At 38.6% G+C, this 23374-nt stretch overlaps 2 protein-coding genes across 8 annotated transcripts in view; one reads left to right on the top strand and one right to left on the bottom strand.

The window, feature by feature from the left end:
- Nucleotides 1-23374, bottom strand: part of LOC135171482 (arrestin domain-containing protein 3-like) — a 92099-nt gene that overhangs the window by 2475 nt on the left and 66250 nt on the right. Inside the window, exon 1 of one of the 7 annotated variants that reach the window (XM_064138050.1) lies at nt 145-972. The exons of the other annotated variants lie outside the window; for them this stretch is intronic. Coding sequence (XP_063994120.1) covers nt 145-262 — 118 coding nt within the window. The 5' untranslated portion in view covers nt 263-972. Of the gene's footprint in view, nt 1-144; nt 973-23374 lie in introns of those variants that run through there. 7 annotated transcript variants of the gene reach the window in all.
- Nucleotides 1757-5392, top strand: LOC135171414 (juvenile hormone esterase-like). Its single transcript, XM_064137948.1, has 10 exons — nt 1757-2086; nt 2209-2346; nt 2755-2917; nt 2984-3169; nt 3257-3459; nt 3549-3708; nt 3858-3955; nt 4023-4164; nt 4244-4376; nt 4633-5392. The coding sequence occupies exons 1-10, from the start codon at nt 1880-1882 to the stop codon at nt 4826-4828; spliced, it is 1626 nt and encodes a 541-aa protein (XP_063994018.1). The 5' UTR covers nt 1757-1879; the 3' UTR covers nt 4829-5392.

The following is a 23374-nucleotide window of genomic DNA, read 5'->3' as shown; positions in this document are numbered from 1 at the left end:
TTATTTATTTTTTTTCACCTCATCCCACAGGTGGCAGAATGAATAAACTTGTGCATGAGAGAAACCTAACCTCAAATTGAGATGTCAAGAGAGGCAGGAGGGACTTAACATAAAGTTTGGTTTTGAAAATCAAGTCCTACTTGCCTCTGCATGTTTGTGCTTCATTCAAGTCCACAAAAACTTCTCCAGTAATTGTATCACCAGGAGAATAAACAGCGGTTGAGTTATCAACTCTGATTGAAAATTCTCTCAGCGATGACATGATAAACAAATGGTATAAAAAATTTCCTTGTCGATTTTGGGCATAAACAACGTTACAATAAAATCATCCACATGGATTAAAATTCTATGCTGGAGGAAGACGCACTTGACCCGCCTATTTTTTCCTTTCTCTTGGGATTTGATTCTCTGCTCAGTCTCACTGTTAATTCCGACATGCGTGGAATGATTATCTAACTATCGTATTAGAGAGTACGTCGTTTTCCGTCCCTATTCTTCTACTATAATGTTGAATGGACCCGGAAGCTAAAATTTGGCTCGTAACTTTTCACGGTCATTTTAGAGCACCATTAAAAAATATTTAACTCTACTATCACATCCGCTAAACAAATGTTAAGAAGTAACCAGATTTTCGGGTCTATATAAATTTTCTACTGGTTTTCTCTTTCCCAATTATTAATCTGTAATCAGGAAATCACTTCACCGAATGCATAATGTAACGACGGAGACGCTCAACTAGTTTCACAAATAAAAATGAATAATAATATGATACGCAATAATTTTTTTATTTTGAAAACACGAGGCTCCTGTTTTCTCTTAAGTCAGTTTTGCAACTGTTATTGCCTTCACTTTAGATGATAAATTTACATTCGTCGGAAAAGACTGCATGGGCTCATTGATGGACTTCACTATCATTTAATTACGCCTCTCAGTTATCTAATTCTCACCAAGGCCAGCGTTATTCATTTCTCGTGAGCTGCTGTCTCTGATTGAATTGAAAAGTATAGGCCTCTGGGTATCAAATCCAGAGGGTTTCTAGTAATGAATAAGAACCCAACGCATTCAACTTCATGTGCCTTATGATCGTTTGGTTTATTTAAAATATATTTCCAAGGCAACAGAATGACATTAAAGATGCGGATGTTGCAGAGCTGAACAATCCCGGCATGTTATCAGTCTGTGTTTTTCCATTCGACAGTAGTATTTCCGCAAGATCGATTGATGGTCATTGAATAGCGACCTGGCTTGTCGACCTGGGTACTCAGTGGATGACTGATGAATCGTCGGTTCAACATTTCCCCTAGACAATCATTTGGCAACAAACTGTCGACACCAGCGAAGAAAAAAATAATTTTTTCATAAATCTTTGGAAGATATTTTTCGAGACGCAAAGTACCGAAAATAGAAGTTGTCACGTTGACCTAGAGCCTGAGAAGTCCCTTTAGTTTTAATCAGTTGTACAGATTTTGTCAGAAAATCAATGCTTCCTTCGTACATATTAAAATTCATTTAAAGGAAAATATATTGCCATTTTTATTCGAACTTTTACTTCCTCATGTAATCTAATACGAAGTCATCCAAGTGGTGAAGAGCTTCTCATTTATCAATAAATTATTACCCACGAATGTTATCAGTGGCCAATCGTAAACATTATTTTGCTGCATAAACAGACTTTGAAATCGAACCACAATGTTGTCTGCAACCTTCAATGATTCATCGAAAAATATTGATATAAGGAATAAGTGATGGTAAATATTGAATAATTCATGCAGCACCGTTAAGAAAGACGGGAATTAGTACCCAGCTTGTTTCTCCCGCAATTTCAAATCGAGGTTCACTTCGATTAGAACTGCGATCGACTGCAGAACTGCGAACTACCATGGAACGGATTATTCCACTGATCGTCATAATTACAACATTGTTCATACTAGAAACACGTGGGGAGCAGAGATTTACAGAAATTGTTCTCACGGACAAGGGATATGTGCGCGGTGTGTTGCTAAAAACGGTTCAAAATTCGGTGGAATATTCGGCGTTCAAAGGGATTCCCTACGGCAAACCACCACTTGGATATTTAAGATTTAAGGTGATATTTAATTTATTTAAAAAAATGTTTTAAAGGGAGGCTTCAGGTTGAAACACACGTAGTTGATCGCTCCAAGAGGCAGTTGATCGATGGAAAAATATCAATATTCGAATAATTTCCAGGCTCCGATTGAAGCAGATAGTTGGGATACCACTGTGGATGCTACATCTGACCCGGAACGTTGTCCTCAATTTACCTCGGGAACTGGACATTCAACCGGTAATGAAGACTGTCTCTATCTCAATGTCTACACGCCAAAGGTGAGGAATTTAATTATTCAGAGTTGCGAATAATCTATTCAAAAGCAAATCTGAAAATCCTAGCTTCTTTCATAAAGAATTTCTGCTAGCTGACTAGTGGATAATGACTTTGATGTTTCTTTGATACAACATTCAGAATTATTTGACATTAGCCAGTGTCACCAAGTGCCGATGAATAAAACATACCATTCACTTCAACCATTTCCGATATTAGACTGAAAAGTCGATTGTGATAAAGTAGCTGGTGTTCATCTTAATTTCAATATGTCATGATTCCACCTAATTAATAATATCATCTGTCAAATTCCCTGAATGTGGCCCCAAATTATCGAAAAATCCGCACTTCGATGCACCCAGTAACGATGAAAATGTTGCATAATGAACCAGGGGATTGTAATAACGTTTCAGACAAAATTCAATTCCACCGATGGAGAATTATCAGCGGTAATGGTATGGATACACGGTGGTGGCTTTTACGAGGGATCTATTAACAGTTCTGTTTTTGGTCCTGATTTTTTAATTGAAGATAACGTTGTTATAGTTGCCATGAATTATCGTCTCGGTGCACTAGGTTCGTACCACTAATTTGGAATTTTTAATATCGCAGTTAATGAAAATGATTCATTCCTTTACTTAGGATTTCTGTCTCTCAACCATCCAAATGCCAGTGGCAATGCTGGACTGAAGGATCAAGTGTTGGCCCTGAAGTGGGTGCAGAAAAATATACAAAATTTTGGTGGTGATCCAGCGAAAGTTACAATATTTGGACACAGTGCTGGTGGGGCAGCTGTTGAGCTTCACAAAGTATCGGATCAATCAGCAGGTAAGGAAATGACTAGAAGGACAATGAATTTCATCAAGGCATCAGCTAACTCTTAAACACTCATGAGACATCACACCCTCATCCCAGGACTGTTCAGGGGGTCCATCGCCATGAGTGGTTCGCCATTAAATCCTTGGGGCTTTGCAACATCGAGCAATGCCCTTTCTAAAGCGATTGCTCTGGGTAAAGAATTAAATTTAACGACAACGAATGTGGAGGATCTCCTACGAGATTTGTATGATGTACCTGCTGAAGACTTGGTGATGGCGACGTTTCGATCGATTACCGGGGTAACTTCATCAATAGTTCTGAATATTTTCAGCTCAACTGATCAAGGAATGTTAACAATTAATATGACGATCGAGATATTTCATTACAGATCGACATGGGTTTTATACCGACAGTGGAAAATAGGGACTTTAGTAGTGAACATGCTTTCATCACTGAATGCCCAATTCACAGGTATAAATCAAATAATTATGTGGATTTACCGCATATGCTGGGCATGGTCAGTTCGGAAACAATCTATCTTGCTCCATGTAAGCTATTTAAATAATTAATAATATTCTTAAAAGTTCCAAAAAACGTGAAAAACAGGAGATAAGTTGACTTATCTTTCAATTAAGTTTTCACAAGTACATAAATAAAGTTATCCCGAGACTGTTGTACCTCTTAAGTTATCTTTCAGCTATTATAAGCAAAGTCATTGATTTCCACCGATCGGCAACTGGAAACTCATCAATTTTTGATGTTGTCAGCCCGGATATCATTGCTCAAAGTATTGCCGTAAGTATTACACGAAATTTACGTTCGATTAAATGGCCATATGTGTGATGATTTATTTATCTTCCAGATTAGTAGTGATCTGTGGTTTATCGCTGGCATTGATCGCACCCAGCAGTATTTGAGTCAAGGAAAAGCGCCGGTTTATTATTATCGGAATTCTTTTGACTATGATGCGGCATTGCACAAAATTGAGGGATTCCCAATAAATGGTTCGTAGCCGATATGTGAGGGAATCGGTTATTGTAGAAAAATTGGAATGGAATAATATTTCATTTAATTTTATGATAGGAACAGCCCATTCAGACGATCTCGCTCATCTATTTTGGATGTCAGAAAAAAATCAATCACTCGATCCTACTAGTGATATTGCTGTTCAACGACGGAGATTAGTCAGGTTGTGGACGAATTTCGCTAAATTCGGGTAAATGTCATAAGAGGCAGATGAAATAATTGGTTTAAGTATAGGGTAGCTGTTTACAGGAACGTGATGTTGGAATAATTTTCAAAATCCAGTACAGTTTGTCGTTTGTTCAGAATTAATTCAGTTGAATGTTCTTTATGTGAACTTTTCGTCTATAGTGCTAAGAAAAATAATTAGAATTAGGAAATTCTCCGGAAGATATAGTTTATAATTCGCTGCAATTGCTTTTGATGAAGGTTTCATATTATTATTGCAGCAATCCAACACCCAATGTCACTGAGGAGGAAGTTATGAATATTCAATGGGCGGAGTCAGGAGTGGAAGGACGTCATCTAGAAATTAGTAACGAGGGTCTAAAGATGGGACCCCGCCCGGTTGACATTTTTGTGAAGATTCTGGGAGCATTTTTGGGGCCAGTTGAAGAAACCCTGAATGGCTGTTTAGCCAAATGATTCATATGAATATCATTATATCATATTTGTGAACAAGTTTTGCTCTACTATGTGAAATATAAAATACACTCGGCAATAACACTGATAGAAAAGGTTGAGACGGAATTGACATTGCATTAAAATGTCTGACTCGTTAATAAGTAAATACTACTTACTGCAATACTATTGTGGGAGAAGAGAGTTTCGTTCATGTCCACGATGGAATTTGCATAATTCAGTGGGAGATTTGCACACTCATTTGTAATGCTACGAGGGATAAACAGAATGCAACTAGAACGCTCCCGAAAGTAGACAATATAGGATCGGATTACTGAGTTGCGATTTCAATGATGGAAAACTTTATGAATTCATCACTGTGAATAATATTTGACAATACAACTTCTACACAAAACTCAAGACCATTATGGATATGGAGGAACAAGAAAGAAATTTTCAGGAAAATATATGCAATGATAGCCGTGACCTATGAATAAGATATTACATATTATTATTTACTTGTCATTATGCACAGCCATTCACCGTTTATCCCAAATTTATGAAATATAATTTCTCACTGGTCACCAACGTTGGACATTGATTTTTCATCTGATTTTTTCCTTCCTGTACACGGAAATAAATATTGGATAAAGATGAAACCTCCAGAGGAGCCAACGTGGGACGAAATTCCAATCGACCACTTTCAGGTCAAGTTTTGTTGGAAAAATTCTTTTAATTTTCACCTCAAATTTCTGTTCGTCTATTGCACGTGATTCTCTCTGTAATCACATCAATATTTCAATTTTCCTGTAACTAATTTTCATCATTCAATATTGCAAGATTGAAATCTGGGTCCATTGACATCACCCACAGCGACTTAAATGCTATTACTGCTAATTAGTAAACTGTATCAGGCGTGAAGTGCTGATATGCCACGCAATGAAATGCTCCAATAGGAGGCGTATTGATGGATCACTGTTTGATGATGAAGTAGTTGATTACACGTGGCTACATACATTATCAGTTACGATTCTCCGGTTTGTTTGAACAAACAATCAATTAGCGAGGAAGTATGCGGTGCAGTGAGATTAGTTTACTCATTAATTCAGATCGGGGTTGGGAACTTGGACATACCAACAAACAAGCAATGCGTTTTCTCCATGACATTCTAACTCACGATGCTTTCTGACTATTTGTCATGAAGATGAAGGCCATTCTACCTCTATAACTCGAATTACAAATGGCAGAGATGGAATTAATGCCAAGAGCAGTCTCCATAAAAATATAAATCTTATCACAGAACGTTCTCTGATGTATATTTGAGGTCTATTTGGCAACGGACGAAGATGAATTTGACGGTGGGTTTTGTGATTCCAACAAATGGAATTTCAGCTTTCGAGGAAATTAGTTTAACGAATATCGTTATTACGGATAAAGGACATGTACGTGGTGAGGTACAGAGAACTGCACAGAATAATGTGACCTACACCAGAGACTGGTTACACTAATTTAGAAATAATCATTCCTTATCTCTGTGTCATTCTATTATTTTTCTCATCAAAAAAAATATTTTTTATCGTTTACTACATCATCACCACCTTCACCAGGGAACTATGGGGTCCGAATTTTGTCGCGTCTCTCAGTTGTATTTTTCAATAATTGAAGTGAAAGTCTAATGATGTGATAATTTCGGATGATAATGATGATCGCGGTTTGCTAAGTCCATTACTGCGAGTGCATTCAATAATTCATACATTAAGGTCCATTAAATCGATCTATTCACTCGTCTTGACAGTTTGCCAGTAATATTGCATTCGTGGTGGATATTGATCGGACGGAGCAATACTTGAGCGGGGGATCTGCCCCAGTTTATTATTATCGAAATTCTTTTGAATAGAGTCTTCTCTGCTAAGCCTGCGGGAGTAAATCTGACCGGTTAGAGAGGACATACTTTTTTCATTTGACAAGAGGAGCGAGTTGAGAAGAATGGAATGTAATAAATTCCATGACTGGTTGTTTTTTTTAGGTATTGAGCATACCGATGATATTCCTTCATATTCTGGCTAGACAATTAATATCGATCTCTCGATCTCAGTAGTGAGATGGAAGAACAGGGAAACAGTTTTTTCAGGGGAACGTGTCATCTTTCTGCAGACTGAAATTTTCTTTGAGTGTAGATGTGGTATTCCGTATCGATGAATCTTCATCAGTATCAGCATTTGTATTGCGTTAGAATATACTGTTATTCAAATTGACAACAATCTTATTTCCCCGCGGCAGTAGAAAATTCGTGATCAGACTCCGCGAGCTACATTTTTCCTTGAGATATTCTTCGGTTACGTGGGTAACTCCAGGGCAATTTGAAATATGAGTCCTTTCGGGCAGAAGAGCCACAAAAGACCTTGAGGGATTTTCAGTGGGAAAGTGGAAAATACAGAAAAGTCTAAAACAAAGAATAGTTTATTCCTTATCGAATTATATTCCCGTCTTCAAATATCTGTGATTTTAAGTTGTTATGAGTTGGAGCTTTCAAATGTTAATTAGGATAATCAATATATCGGATTGTATACCCGTATATGTTGTATTTTTTAAATAAATGAAGCTTGGTAGCTTGGTATATTTACTAAACGTCAATAGGGAATTGAAAGTATCTTCCAGGTCGGCTGGAGGTATTGCCTCAGCAGTTCGTGAGAACCGGAATGGGCAATCGAGGGATCGACTGTATCAGCGTTGGTTTCTCAGGAGTGTTCTATGTCCACTCACCGTTATAGTGTGCGGATACTTTACTCAATTTACCTGTGGAATTATTTAAAACCATTTTACAAACTGCCAGATTAACAACTAAGACACGAAATAGATTTTTTAACGCAATATTAGCTCTGGTAGAGATTTTGTAATTTAAAATGTGTCCACCAGAATTATGTACTCCTACTTTCCATATAATTATGTAGTTTGTAATGAACATTAACAATTCTATCTTTTTGTATGGACAGGTGCGAAAAATTAAATAGAAAGTTACTCGATTCATAGGATACTAATATTACGTAGTTTGATTGACGTATTTCTGGTGTCTCACAACAATCTACTTAAGTGATTACTCAGAATGATTTTACGATTTTGTATAATTTCTTTTGACAAATCACCGTAATGGCTCCCTTGTATTTCTGTTCCTCAAATTGAATTGATTCCATTTGTCCCAGTATTTCGCTTCTATCGGCAAAATAATTTGCTCCGCACGTTGAAAATTATTTTTAGAGAAATGCAATTTGAGAAAATCAGATTTTCGAACTCCATGAATCGGCTATACCAAATATGGACCAACTGTGGGGGCTGTAAACCCATACAGAGTTTATATCTTCTCACGTAAATCATTCAAATGACAGTGCAGAGGACGTCAATAGTGTAGTAAGCACTTTCGGGGATGAATAAATAAAGGCAGTAGTAGCGGCTCTTATAAACCAATGTATTTCCCCGCAAATTTGCACCCTGTAAACAATTCATCAACTTTGCATCCCTCACTAGCGATTTTATTATTAAATGATGATTGCTCATGAAATGTCCAGTTTCTTATTCACTATTTCCGATGCATTCTGTGCATAATTATATGTTCTTTGTGCCATTATCTCCTTGAAGGGTGGGAAAGAATTTATCGGTTAACCTTCCTCCCCCCTGATGCTGCCTGATAGACCACCCCTACTGAACTCATTCCATAATATTAGCGAGAAAGTGCTCTATCAGAATTTGAAACCACTTATTTTCTACAACTTGAACAAAAGATTTTAAACTTTACAAATCTGGAGGCAAAAACCACAGATTCTGGAATTTAGAAGGAAAGTTCGTAATGTCAATAATTTTTTTTCTCTGCGTATTCTTGTTTTATCAATTTAAATTCACCGGAAATAACGAGAGGATTAAATGTTTGCATTGAAATGGCTCAACGGGAAATTCGAAAATAAAACGGTCGTTCTACTGGAGTTACGATGTTTGGGAAAAGTGCCGGGGATGTGGCTATCGAGCCTCACAAAATTTCCGATGTTTCCAGAACCCTTTTAAATTGCATATTCGCATTTTCCGTTCCATTTATCGCATCTTTCACTAGCACGTAATAAAAAGTTTTTTACTCCATTTAATTTACCGTCACGCAGTTTATGATGATTAACTGGAGTTAATCATAGTGCACTGTGTTCTTCATGTTCTTTTTCTTTGCCTATCTTGGGTTTGTTAAGTTTTCTCTCAATGACTGATGCTCTCCTCCCCGTTACCTTTGAGACTTTCCCGAGCGTTAGTGGGAAGGACATGGTGGTGGTGAGGGTGGCGGGGTGGGGACCATCTGTATGCTAATCACATTCAGGGAGCTATAATTTATCGGCCTAGTGTTACCTAAGATGGTGACACTGAGCAGCCTCGTTATAGCACGAAATAAGTGGCTTTTCATTAAGTGCCCTCATCTTCCTCTCACTGACCCTGGGCACTAATTCCCGATTAATTGCGTACTGTTGCACTCGGTAGCGGGGTATTTATGGGATGGAAATAATGACTGATCAGCATCAATAGGCGCATTTTAAAGCAATAATTCGAAGTGGCTCTAGTAATTACCAGGTGATACAAACTACGCACTAAAATGGAGAGTGTCATGAATATAAAATACATATATACTTGTTCTGTTTCCCATACATAACAGCTGGAGAGACAGGCGTGAAATATTAAACACTCATCCCTCGTCGACTTAACTGCCTCGAGTGAAATTGATTCCCCCTCACGTCCGGTGTGTCGTTCCACGGTTTTGGCCTGTCGCCGTTTTCCCATCAACTGGAAAAGCATTTTGCTGTTGGAAATTAAAGCCGGGTCAACCCTTGGGAGTTGCCATTCTGTTCATATATGAAGGTGTTGAGACCCATTCTCCACTCTCTCTATTTTACTCTCTTCTTTTTGTTATTCTCTTCTCGTGCATAAATTATGTCAAGTAGCTCAGGGAGATAAATCTATGCGGTATTTTTTTTTGCTGAGAAGAGGAAAAGTGCGATGTATAAATTCAATGGATGATTTTTTTTCGTTGCGTACAAATCAACTTTGATACACGGAGAGCAAAATTGTTTAAAAATTATCTGTCTGTTCATCAGTCAAAGTTACGAAATAGTTATACATGTTTTCCCTGAAAAGTTGTCTACCTGTTCCGTAATTTTTATATTATTTTGACTGGCAGATTACAGAACAGGCACGTAATTTTTCCAGAATTTTTCTTTCTGCGAATTTCGCGTCCGTAACGATACAAAATCTCAATTTAAAAACTGCTTTACGAATATCAGCATTTCCCTGGAGAATTCCATTGTTTTGTCCAGGACTCAGCGATTCTCGTATCCTTTTTTGGAAGGAAATAGTATTCTCAAAGTATGTTCTCACTGCCATCTTAATTGATCATGTACTGCTTCCTCATCATACACATCAAATCACAAATGATAATGTAATCTCACCATGAAATATCCTTGTGAGTTCATTGCACGGAATGAGATGACAATTTAAACTATCATAATTCAATTCACACGATTATGTTGCATGCCACAGTACCTCGTATTCACAGACATCTAGAGTACACTAGTGGTGGGGCCATTTGAGACGTAGCCTCTTACTATATTTCAACATGAAAACTGCATCCTTTCATCCGGCTCTCAGGTAAGCAAGCTATATTACCATTATCAAAAGCTTTTCATGCATTTCAGTCTCTCTTCGCCGTATTGTGCCCGTATTCCAAATAACTCTAGATCTAAAATACAGGCCATCGTCTTAGAGATTTTACGAATGAACTGAATGTGAGGACAGAAAATCGAGTACTTTGTCAAACCGTCTAAAGTTATCGTTATGATAACAATAGCAAATAGAAATTGCTCTTTGGAAACAGAGATGAAATTACGATCGGGTAAATTAAGTTATTAGTCCATTAGTTGATGGTATTCCTTCATTGCAGTTGATGGTGTTGAGGAATTCGGTCATTATTTTTGGTATTATTAGGAGTTTTTTATATATTTCATCTCTCCCCCTCCTGCCCCTCTCCAGAGTGCATTGTGCTCCTGTTCCATAGAAGGCTACCAAAAAATACAACCCAGTGCAACCCAGTTCTTTGAGATTCGCCAAATGAATAGAATATGAAGGAAGGAAACCAGGTGGCTGGTTGAAGTGCCCCAGCATAAAGGTCAAAGTAAGAGCTCAAAGTACACCATATATTGTTGGAAAAGCAATGCAACTAGCATACAGCACTACGAGAGAGCCGGTGGGTCTGAGCATTTGGTCATTGGTTATGGATCCTTACGGGCGTTTAATCCGTAATGGCTGGTGTATACGTGCCTTGAGTTCAATAAAAGCAACCGTGCAACCTAATGCACGTACGTCGTGGTTTTCTCGTCGCTCTTACTGTAACCCTCTGCACTCAATTCCCTTTTTCCCTACTCACGCCCCTCATTTCTTCCTCCCCCTTTCTTCCATCCAACCACTCGACCCATCCCTTGGGAAACGGGCAAACATCGAATCCATTCAGCCCATCCAGTGTACGTTATCGGCATTCGATGTACCGTCCACTTTCCGACCTCTTGAGATTTTGTTGGAGTAAAAATTCGTGCTTTATTTTGAAAATATATCAATTCTGTCGTCGTTCTGATTTCCTACTTTTGAGGTGATGTTGGGTGGTGAAAGAGATCGTAATTTTTCTCTAGACGGAAAGAAATTTTGGGGAAAAATTATCCCTCCAAGTCTCATATTTCCCACGAAACTTGACCTAAAAAGTTGTTCATTGTCATTTCGCCCTCTAAAGGTTTAATTTTTATTCAAAATTCCTTCTCATGTACGACATTGTGACAATACTTGACACTAGGGTACCAAGACAATACCAAAGACTTTAATCTCTTCCGTCATTGAGATTGGAACCATCTCTCCAAAATGTGGTCCGACAAAGTCTTTGACAGCACCACTACTCTTCATTAGGTCTGATTTCGGCGTGCACCAAGATTGAATTAATTCGTCGATATGTTTTCATAACGTGACTTCCGGAACAAAGCACTAAGTTGTCTCCGTACAATCGAGATGACACTGGGGTTTTTGCTGCATACGTGCAGCCAGCGAGGCGCCTCCTGGCTATCCTCCTTTTCTTGTCTACCTCTCGCAACCCTCCATTCTTGGTAGATATACGTTAGTGACTTGTTCCGTATCTCGTATATATAGGTTACACTGCCTCCAGCAGACGAGATAGGACGACTGTTCTTTATTGGTCCTTCCGATTTCTGTCATAGATCAGATTTTGTTTCCTCGTACGAGGATTGAATGAAACATGTCTGAGGTAAACGAAACAATATCTTTTATCTTGTTTTCTCGTGCGTTTTATCTCTGTTGATTCGTGCTTTATTTGTACCTTAGATTGGATGCTTTGTACGAGCTTAGCGAATATTGACAAAGATTTCAACTGAAGAATATGATGATGAGTACCAGTTCAATCACTCAACTTGATGATATTGAAGTCATGGGAAATTCGCCAAATATTTACAAGATTAAGGTGCACAGCTGCAATATTTAACAAACATTCAAAGGTTAATTGCTGTTTTCATTAAACTCTCATAAATAATGAAAAAGCGAGATCATCGAAATAATTAAATACTTTCCCCGTTCTCTATCTCTCTTTTTTTATGGCAATTTTTACGTGAATAAAAATGAGGGGGAAAAAAGTGATACGACTTTTGGCGGGAAACGAGGAACATTAATCATGCCGACAAGTGTCACGTTTTCCACTGGCAACAAAAACCACTCTGTGCTCCATGCTATATTGCCCTCCTCCACGTTTTTTCCATAACTTTCTCATTGCACAAGGCGACAACCACATACATCGTATATACATAGCACACGACTATACTGGAATCACGTTTCAGTGGTGTATTGGAAAATCAAATGAACTAGCCAAAGTGATACAGCGTTAAAATATACGACTCATGGAAATTGAATCAGCATAAAGTAGAAAATTATGTCATTAGTTATGAATGATGAGAAACAAAAGAAATGGAAAACAAACTTCAAAGCAATTGATGCATTTCTGGCCTCGCATTTCTTGGGAAAATTACTCTTTTCACGCTTCCATTTATTGAGATGAAAGGGTCTCATTGCTGTGGTATATATATCACTGAGTTTCTCTCGTAAAATTGGAATTCCTTTGAAAATTCCAACGGACCCGGTCTGACATGACGTCGCTTAATGCCACCAGCCAGGGGAGACCAGCGTAAGCTACAACGACGATTCTTTTAACTGAATAGGGAAAGGAGAGAGTAGCATACATCTCTCCTTTCGAATGAATTCCGGTGAATGTTACAACCAGAAATGACATTCTAGGGAACATCTCTATTCTCTCAACTCCGGCTTCGTAAAGGATGGCAATGGCACTGGTGAATCACGAGTAAATAGACAAAGTGAAAATGACTGGACGGACATTCGTTGAAATCTTTCCTAATTTGAATTTTAATGTGAATAATAATCATGGAGGAGAATCAATTAGGTTTTTGATCTGTCCACGTTGAGAAATGTTAAGTTTGATAGCTGATTTTATCTGATTTAACATATTGAATCCAACGCGATTATCCAGTTGGGCTGGGGAAGGGAGGGTAAATTACCAATTAATAATTTTCGGTGATATTTTCTGTCATAATTTGCTTTTAATTAAGGTATACTGATCAAAGAAAAATTTCTCCAAGTACATTAGATTTTCCTCTCATCGACTTTATTCCAATATTGAATGACAATGCACTCTGGGTATTGGTATTTTCCATGGAAACGCAAAAAGAATCCGATAACTCTTCATTACACTCACTACTTTGAAGTGCTGTAATTGTATTTGTAAGATAGGAAGAAAAAACACTTTTCCCACTGTTTCATGATACTTTCTGGGGAAGAATATTATCCTCAAATGGATTACTGATGAGGGTCTTGGTATTTTATAAATGAGGAGCTTACAACTCGCTGGAAAGACTTTTCAATCGGATTATTCGAAGTCGATAAAGTTGGTTACTATCGACAATGTTTTTCGCCGAACCAGGAGAAGGAACTGGAATGATTGACTGGCAGTATCACATTTTCCATTCGACAAATCAATAATTACATATTCTCTATATCTGTGCAATGTTGAATGACTTTGATTACATTTTCCCAAGTTTTATTCTTCTCGAAGAACCATTCAGCAATTATTACCGAATGGTTTACTCGGATTAACATGCCACCGATCGACTGAATCATTCGGCAACTATTAACGAATATTCAGTTCTTCGACTTTAACAGCGCTATTCGCTAATCATTACCCAAACTCGTTAACATCAAGCGAAGTCTTCAACCACTGGAGCTATAAATCGCAGTAATTTCGAAACGCGATCATAAAAGTGAACCACATGTGGACTTCATTTGTTCCCAAAAAGGAATAGCACATTCTCAATTTCACCGATTCGTATAGAACTCACGTTCCAATATCAAATTGATCTCGGTAAAAATTTGATGATTCAAAAAAAAAAAAAACTCACAATTGAAAGAACATAGAAAAGGAGGTGTGCAAAGAATGAAAGAAGCGCATTCTACAATCAGGGAAGCGTGAAAGTGGTAAAAATATATAGAAACAGCCTGAGACTGGTAGAATGGAAATGGATAGGAGTGAGTGGAATACACTGCAACCCGCCCTCTTTCCTTGTTTTCTTTTGGAAAGTTGAATTCTCGACGCCACACACTCCATAGGTCTTAGACAAAGAGAACCAGTCCCGGAATACTTTGCGTTTTTCAGTGTACTTACAAAACCTTGTCTTGCACAGGGTATTTCGTACCATCTGTCCTCTCTTATGTCTACGTGCCTTTACCCTTCTTTATTCGTCTGTTCTATCATCCTCGTGGGTATTACGGCACTCATATACGTGCTTTTTCACTAACATCGAGGATGTCGGAACTTTTCAGATGTAGAGAGATAGAAGTTTTCGGAGAAAGTATTGTATAAATGGAAATACCAGCACATATTCCCGGGATTTTTCGGTAATGGCTAAATATAGCTATTCCAAAGAATTTTCTAAGGCAATTGAATAACTGAAAACACTCATACATATCCGTAAAGATGTCATAAAAGGATGCAACGTCTCATGAAACGTCCAAATATAATAGGACACAAGCAGTCAATTACCGGAATTTTACAGCAACTTTCCTCTCACGTATCCAAACGCTGATAAACCATTTCGCATCATATCACTCAGACTTTTACTAAAATCGTGGACTATGAGAGCTAATGAACACGAGAGCTTTACTCCACGTACTGAAACTTTATTCTAAAGCCAACAATGGCGCAGGGTGAACAGTATTATAATATTTCCGACGCGTACAAGCTTGTAGGTACACGCCTAATTAATTACACCCGGTCTAATTAATACCATGTACATTCACAGAAATCCATTTGTGAATGGGAATAACACACGAAGGAAGATGCGATAATGTTGGAACTCGTGAATTCGTGAAGATAGCGAGTGCGAAGGTAGTGATTGGAGAGCTGGAGGCGAGAATTGCCGACGACAATGGGAGGAAGTACGGGATAATAGCACGAAAGGAAAGTGCGTGAACAGGGTATGGAGAATGACTTGAGTAGAGTTGACGACTACCTAATGTCACTCTTCGTCAGGTTTGTCATTGGGGTTGTAAAGGGAACGAAAAACGCGAATGTGCTATCGTAAGAACAAGTGATCTCACAACGTCTTTATGATATGCAATACCTCAGCACTAATTTGCTGTATTAAAATAAAATTTTTTAAATAAATTTTTTCTGAGTATTAATTGTGAGTGAAATACTACGAATAGTGAAGTCTTCAGGGCAATTCTGTGAGATGGAATGATTGGATCGTGATAATGGGTAGACAGGGAGACTGATTTTTCAGTATATATGAATTTTAACATTTCAGATTGTCAACTTTACGAGGATGAAAACCAGTAGTTTCTCTCCATTCGCAAATTCCGGATTTTAATGCAAGCGAGTTGGATATGCATGGCCCAATTTCGTGAGTATGCACATGGGAATTATTTAGTATCAAAAATTGGACTGACCGACGCATACAATTATAATGTCTGCATCAAGCAAACAACTATTTTCTGAAAGTAAAACTTTACGGAAAAGTTTCGTTCGTGTCCAGAAATATGGTTCACTGAATGCTCTCTGTACATATAGCTATTTTAATTAGTAATTCGTATTCCATTGAAGCGATGTTAAACGGAAATGTCGTTATTTAACTGCATAATAGCATAATTTTTCAAAAATTACTCAGAATGTACGTTTTGCGATTGTTTAGGTAATATTTATTGAACTTTAGGCTCCATAGAATGGCTCATCTCATCCAACCCCTTTTTCAATCTTCAAGTTCAATCCTTCATGACTCGTGGACTGAAAGGTACGAGAGGGAGCTGTCCTAAAAATTCCTCCGTCCCCTTCTTCCTTACCCGACGGTCAGATCCCTATACACAAGAGTGCTGCTGAGCGATGGGAAATTAACGAGATGGGTTGGCTCTTCAATTCCATCCAGAATCGCTGAGGTAGAGATGTATATCTCACTGACTTCGTTTGTACATCCATTCAATAGCAAACGAGAGAATATGGCTATATCTGTCTGCGATGATCCGCGAACCACTCTTTTCCCCCACTCCCCCACTTTATCATCGTTTTTCCACAAATTTTTGTAACCTTCCTTCCTTGCCATCGCCCCTACCCCCATCTGTCCAACCCAACGTACAGAACTTATCCGTGAGGAAGACTCAAGACAACTGGTGAGGAAAGTTGAAAAAACTTGGGTTATAGGGGAGGTGGGGCAAATGTTTCGTGGATATGTCGCAAAAACGACGGAGATTTATCAGCAGACACAGACGTGCAGTCAATGAGAAAACATTTTCTGTTGAAGAAACAATTTTGAAATCGGATTGGAAAGAAATTTTATACGAAAAACTTTTATCTTTCTGAGGAAAATCATGTTGAAAAGCGAGGAGAAACGAGATTATTGCTTTTCCGAATAAGGAATTTGTTCTAAAAATTGTGGAAATTCGGTGTGAGGGGAATTCAATACTTTTCATGATGGGCAGGAACGGTAGTTGAGCAAACTCATTGATGGGAGAATTGAATAATCCAAGGGAATTTTATCGATAGATCAAAACACATCAGTAGCGGAGTGATATTGCTCATGTTTATTCTAAGTCGTATTATGCTGTCGCTCAGACGCCTGGAACTTCACGGAATTTTTAAAGTTAAATTCCGGATTTTTACGTCAACTAGAGCACAATCAGAAAGAGAAGTTCAGTGAAAATGAAAATCACCGGAAGAGGGTGGCAATCGGGGGAAAAAAAATTATAAAATGAGGCATCTTGTTTTGAATGATTCGTCATATTTCTCTTCAATCGAAATGAAAATGTCAACGCCGAATTCATTGACCTCAACTAACTCATTAAACAGGATGTTAGCAATCTTGGGTCGAGACTCCCCCACTCATTTTTATCCCTGGCAGTGCTCTCAGAGGCAGACGCTCGATGTCCGATCCAGTAACTCCAAGTAATTAAGTAGTTTACCGTTCAACGCTGACGCTAATTGGATGAGCCTCCCCATGTTATCGTTCTTCTGCATATACAAAAAGTTCAATGAACTTTATATCGTGAAAAAGTTTGTTACTTCACGAAAGGAGGAAAAAAAAAATGAAAAATCAATTGCATTTGAAAACTTCAAGTACAACGAAATTGAGAGACAAGCGGTGTGGGCTGGCGTTGTCAAGTGTGGGTTTGGGTCGAGAACACTTCGTTATCTCGGGAATCTTTTTCGTCTCCACAAGTACACCACGAACAGAGTTCCATGTTACTTGAACAAACAAGCGAAGCGTTTCACCTCATTCTTTTCATTCCCCATGTTCATGTTCAGCCCGTCATTTGTCGTTGTGTTGCGAAGAGAAATGCTGACTCCAGTCGTATAAAAATCACTAACAAGATTGTGAGGAATGGTATTAAACAGACGGCCAACATCTGGGAAATGAGTAATGACAATGAAGCCAGAGGATCGAGAAAAATAATATATTCACGAATATGGAGTTTCTGATCGCCCCGGATGCATAACTTATGGTAAAATATATCAGGAGTGAAGTGATAAAGTGAGGCATGTCACCTCAATTCAGAGTTGATTCTTCGAGGAAAATTTATCTAAACCATCAACTGCATCACTGAATTTCTTCCTGTGCAAAAAAGGTCAGTGTGAGAAAATTGTCTGTTTGAGACTAAAGATTTCACTTGAACCCAATGAAAATTCATCAACAGTAAGATACCATTTAGTCCCTATTAACGAAATGTAAAATAAAAATTTATATCTAATTAAAAGCAAAGCTTTATTGAGTGCTATTCAACTCAGCTTTATATGATCCGAATGTCCCACTTTTCTGAATGGACGTCCCATGCACACAAACACAAAACGACTCTTATTTTTACGTGGCTGGTCCCCTTATCACATTCCGGAACTCTAAAAATAGTTACAGTCGCTGCAAATTTCCATTTGATTTGGAAAATAGGACTTACCAAAGCAATAAAAAATTCATGAAGTCATGAAAACAAAAGAATCACCGATTTTTATTTGTTGGGCACCGTATCAAGTGGTTTTTCCAGTAATTCAGGATGCACTTCGAAATTGTAGTTTTCCCATTCACATGAATTTTGGTGAGGAAACGATACACATCCGAGAGAAAAAAGCGTTGAGAAAAATAAATACACATCACGCTCCAAACTCTAGGACATACAAAAAGCGTCAAACAAATAAGAGATTAAGGGGCTTTTTTACGTGCTTTGACGACCACATGACGAGTCCTATAAACTTTACAGCTATCCTAGTAAAACTAAGTACGGAAACTGCAATCGATACAGAGCTCTTCTACCATGATACTTCTTCAAGAAGACCTTCGATAATTCATGGGATGCCTTCTTGAGAGTTATATTTGCCTGACTGAGTCCCGGGTACTTCTCAGGACAAACTTTCTCGATTGATTATACCGCGGGTACAATCCTTCAAGGATTGATAATGTTCCCATTTCTACCGCAGAGTGCAAATCAACTTCACTCCTTCCAGCACTTTATTAAATTGCAGACTTTGACGCCACATTAGGTTCTTCCACTGCAAATATCAAACCATCCCATTCATCTCTCCGCCATTGCCAATGCCGTTGAGGGAATGCGAAGTTAATATTTCATCTTGACATATTGAAATTTATTTTCGATTTTTCCCTACCTCCTGAGCCCTAAAAATGGCGAAAAAATTCTCACCAAGTTCAACAATTCTATAACAAAATTCAAGTAATGGAAATCAGATCCCCTTATCGTACAATGGATTCCCTCCATTAAAAAGTCTCTCTCAATGCGGCGCAGTATCTTTTCGAAATTCTCATAAAAATTTCAATTCAATCACTTTACTATTTCCCATTTCACTTTGTTGCCCTTTAAAACCTGGTTATCGCACATGTCTGAACATGAATCGAATCGATAATTGATGCCTTTAACAAAAATAAAGCTTCATCTACCCCGCTTATCACTTTTTTTTTTCATCGAGAATGCAGGAGAGCAAAGCACGTCGTAAGTTTCCAACACTTCGTGGATCGATGTGGTGAGGCTAAAATGAAATATCCGTGTCCGGAGGCGTATACACATACAACACTGGGTAAGCTAACTTTGTATTCATCCAGGTAGTACGGGGATCTGTTTTCCCCGCACCGTAGAAGCCCTCGACCTACCAACCACCTCCATTTCAACCAACTCCCAAAATATTTTGTATTACGTGCACTAGTGTTCAGGCAATGTGTACAAGGTATATATGCACAAACTCGTAAATCGTATATCGTGGTTACGATGCTCCTAATCCGAGTGCGTTGGTTAGGATATCCCGGTGTGCCTCCACTACTCATCCCCATCTCCGTTGCCCTCTCACCCTTGAATACGCACGCACTAACACCACTGCAATAACATGAGTGACAGACGAGGCTATTTGATATCCCTCGAAATGGTGGTTGTCGACTCGCAGCTGGGTCCAACGTTGACCAGCCACTTACATCCTAGTCTCATTAAATCAAGGGATAAATGTTCAACCCACATTGGTGGTTGATCATGGAACTCCGCTCTACCTTCATCTACTGGCCAGCCAATATTTTCCAATATTTATTCGACTCCAGAGCCTGGCAAGAACGCTGAATCAACAGGAAAATCCTGGGGGAGAATTTTCACGCAGAATAGACAGATTTTGATCGTTGCGGGTAACATAATGAGCTCTGAGTTAAATTATCCATATCATGCTGCGTTTGAACTCAAGCGAACAGCGGATCTGATGTGAATATGAAGTATTTACTGAGGGTTGGAAAATTTGATGGGCAGTCTTCGATTATTCAATTACCTCGTGAATTAGTGAAGTGTAGAGCGGTGAGAATAGTTCATCATCAGACCCGGATGATGAGGTATTTCCGATAACGTGGTCTTCCATAATATCACGGCAGGGGACATGATTTTTGCATGAAGGAACCCCACTCAGACAAACTATTCAGGGTTTCTGAGGGTAAGTTTAGTCTGGATTTCCATGTTTAATCGCCGGGAAGTCGGTAATAATAACAATGATTGGAAACACTCTTTAGAACTTCATTCGATCGTCTACACAATTTTCATAAAGTTGAATATCAAATTTTGATCGACTTCACCCAATACATTTCCTCCAGCCAAGAAATTTAAGTTCCCATTTTTGTTATGATGAGACGGCTGTTTTTGGTATAACCTTCGATGTGACATGAGCACGACAGGGTAAATAATATTGGGAAAAATTACAGAAAATTTAACGTCCACATTGTTCATACACGAGTGCCCACAGTAATTGGATGCATGAAAATGGCCGAATTTGTCTAATATCCCCACTTTTGTGAGCTGGAATGAAACTCGAGCTACTTCCTGGCTCCATTTTCTCTCGTCCATAGCGTCTAATTAAGTCAGAAAAGCTAGCTGTTAGCCATGACAGTTGTCGAAATTGGGCGAAGCGTTACAGCTCTTTACTCAGTTCTCTTTTATACTCTCAGTATTAACCAGACGGCTTCTGTAAGGGAGGAACTTGGATAGTTCAAAGACTCTGATGAAAAGGCACGACCCATCAGATGAGGACGAAAGAACCTGGTACATACTGATTATAGTGATAATTGAGAAAAACATTTTCTCATGCAGACGGAATAGAAGGTATTTTCAAATGAAGTATGCGTGGTCGGAATTAATTGAGTAATTGTTCAATTTCACAAAGAAAACTTGGTAAAATAGGTCGAGGGATGTGATCGATACGGAGTAGACTGAATCATACCGTGAATCGATTCACTTCATGGTAGGATATATTGATAGAAGAAAACTCTGAATTCAATAACGAAAAATGTGTAAATTGGAGTAGCAGCTGAAGTACAAAGAAAATAGCGCATCTCGTTATTTAATTCTCTCTTAACATCGACGAGAATTTTTTTGTGAAAGAGTAACTTTAATGATTCAAAGACTTTGATGAAAAGGTAGGAGCCATTAAATTAAAATTTAAAAACCTGGCACATACTGCTCTCTGATGATAATTGAAGATGAAGCTTTCTTGGGCAGATGGAAGGGAAGACTTTATGGAATGAAGTTCACGGTGAGAGAAATTTTAATGATAATTTCAACTACAAAGGCAGATTAAACTAGAATTTATCGCTGGATTTACTACGATCGTGATGTAATTTTTATTTTAATTGAATAGCTGAATCTCCATTTTTTATTGTTAATGTAATCATTTCTTTGTGTCCGCACATGATTGAAATTACTACTGATATTTCTCTCGGTGGATGCTGCTGGAACTGGCGGAGCAATTGGCATCTGCATACGTAAGCACTGGTTACGCTTAAGGGTTATACAATTGGGGGCTGATTTTTGTGGGTTCTGCTGTGAATAAGTACTGCAGGTGCCCCATTATAGCTTTGCTGTTGTGGTTAACAGTATTTATGTAATCCCCCCGGAGAAGTTCGTTTGCTAAGGTGACAGTCAAGTGTAGAAGAGAGGCAGACGCTTTGCAGCTTAAACCATGATTTTCCCTGTCTTGGGGTCTCGCAAACGTGAGTCCAGTTATCCACTTGGAATATCCAGGGAATCGATTACCAGAATCTCACTCAGCCAATTTTGGAATGGAATTTTTGGAAAAACCGATTTTAATCAAAAATCACTTGAATACGTCCTTCGTCTCTTCGGGGGACAAAGTGCTACTTATTTTCGCTCTCCTATTTGTGCCATTTTCAGCCAAATACCCAAATTCATTTTTAGAAGGTACAATATAATGTAGGTCACCGACGCAGAGGTGTCAATTATTCCATATTTCAGCGAAGTTGCAAGAAGACTGTTTTAAAATCGCGATGCTCTGACAACTGAATATACATGAGATTCCCAGGAATGTACTCATACCCATACAGCGACAATGCACGAGGTCAGTATTGGAGCGTGGAAGCTATCGATTTGAGAGGAGAGTGAGTGCGTCGGTGGAGCATGAAAATCGAACTGGTGAATGAAGATGTCAGGGCTGCGTATGATGCAGTGTCAAAGATGAGTTAGTTGGGCTGGTCCTGTCTTGACAGGACAAAACCGGGCTAATGTGCGGAGATATGGCTTTTGTGGGCTACGGAAATATTGACGGACGTCATGAAGTGATGTTTGAGAGAATGGATGGATGGTTTGATTACAGAGTCATGGCAGTTCAGCGAAGCCACCAATCAGAAGGATAGATGTGCACTGGGAAAAACATTACTTTAGTCAAATATCTCAGGGGTTAATTCTGTAGCATCCTGGTATGACATCGAACCCAAAAGCGTTCCAGTTTGGGACATTAGGAGAAAGGTCCCAAAGGTTTTAATTAAATTTCTAAGATTTTTTCTTTATTGTTTTGGGGTTTTCTGATTTTTTTATTAATTTCGAACGGATCTGGGGTTTTTTCTATAATGGAGGGGAAGGAGGGTGTCTTGTTAAGGAGGCTGAGCATTCACCTAAAGATGACACAAGCAAAAACTGTACGTTAGTCATTCCAAAAAAATGTGCCTCATACGGTTCATAATAAACGATAGTAGCATTAGAGACTGTAAATACGAAAAGAAATATTTGAATAAAGAATACACAATATTGCCACCCTCTGGGTATTTCCATACCACTGATGACCAGTTTCACTAAAAACTTTCTCTCCACCCCCAGGATCAATACCATCCAAACTGCCGCATAGCTCATATTTTTTTTTCCAACATTCTCGTCATTGCCATGAAATGACTTTGCCAGTTTGAAGGAGTAAAACCCCAAAAGCAGCATAACGACAGGATACCCGTAGAGAGAAGGATTCTACGGTAGTCTCGAAAATCTCCCCCATCTCACCTCCTCCACCACATCCTGGGTCCGAAACTTGGGGCAACTAATTGCGACTAGCAATTTGTCACGCGGACAAATTGTGGCTCGTCAAGCAGTCCCACAGCGTTCCCCCGAGGCCTTTTCTCCATCTCCCTCTCCTCTTAT

This window comes from Diachasmimorpha longicaudata, chromosome 2, assembly GCF_034640455.1.
Source record: "Diachasmimorpha longicaudata isolate KC_UGA_2023 chromosome 2, iyDiaLong2, whole genome shotgun sequence".
In the NCBI taxonomy this organism is placed as follows: domain Eukaryota; kingdom Metazoa; phylum Arthropoda; class Insecta; order Hymenoptera; family Braconidae; genus Diachasmimorpha; species Diachasmimorpha longicaudata.
This window is presented reverse-complemented; position numbering and strand designations above follow the sequence as displayed.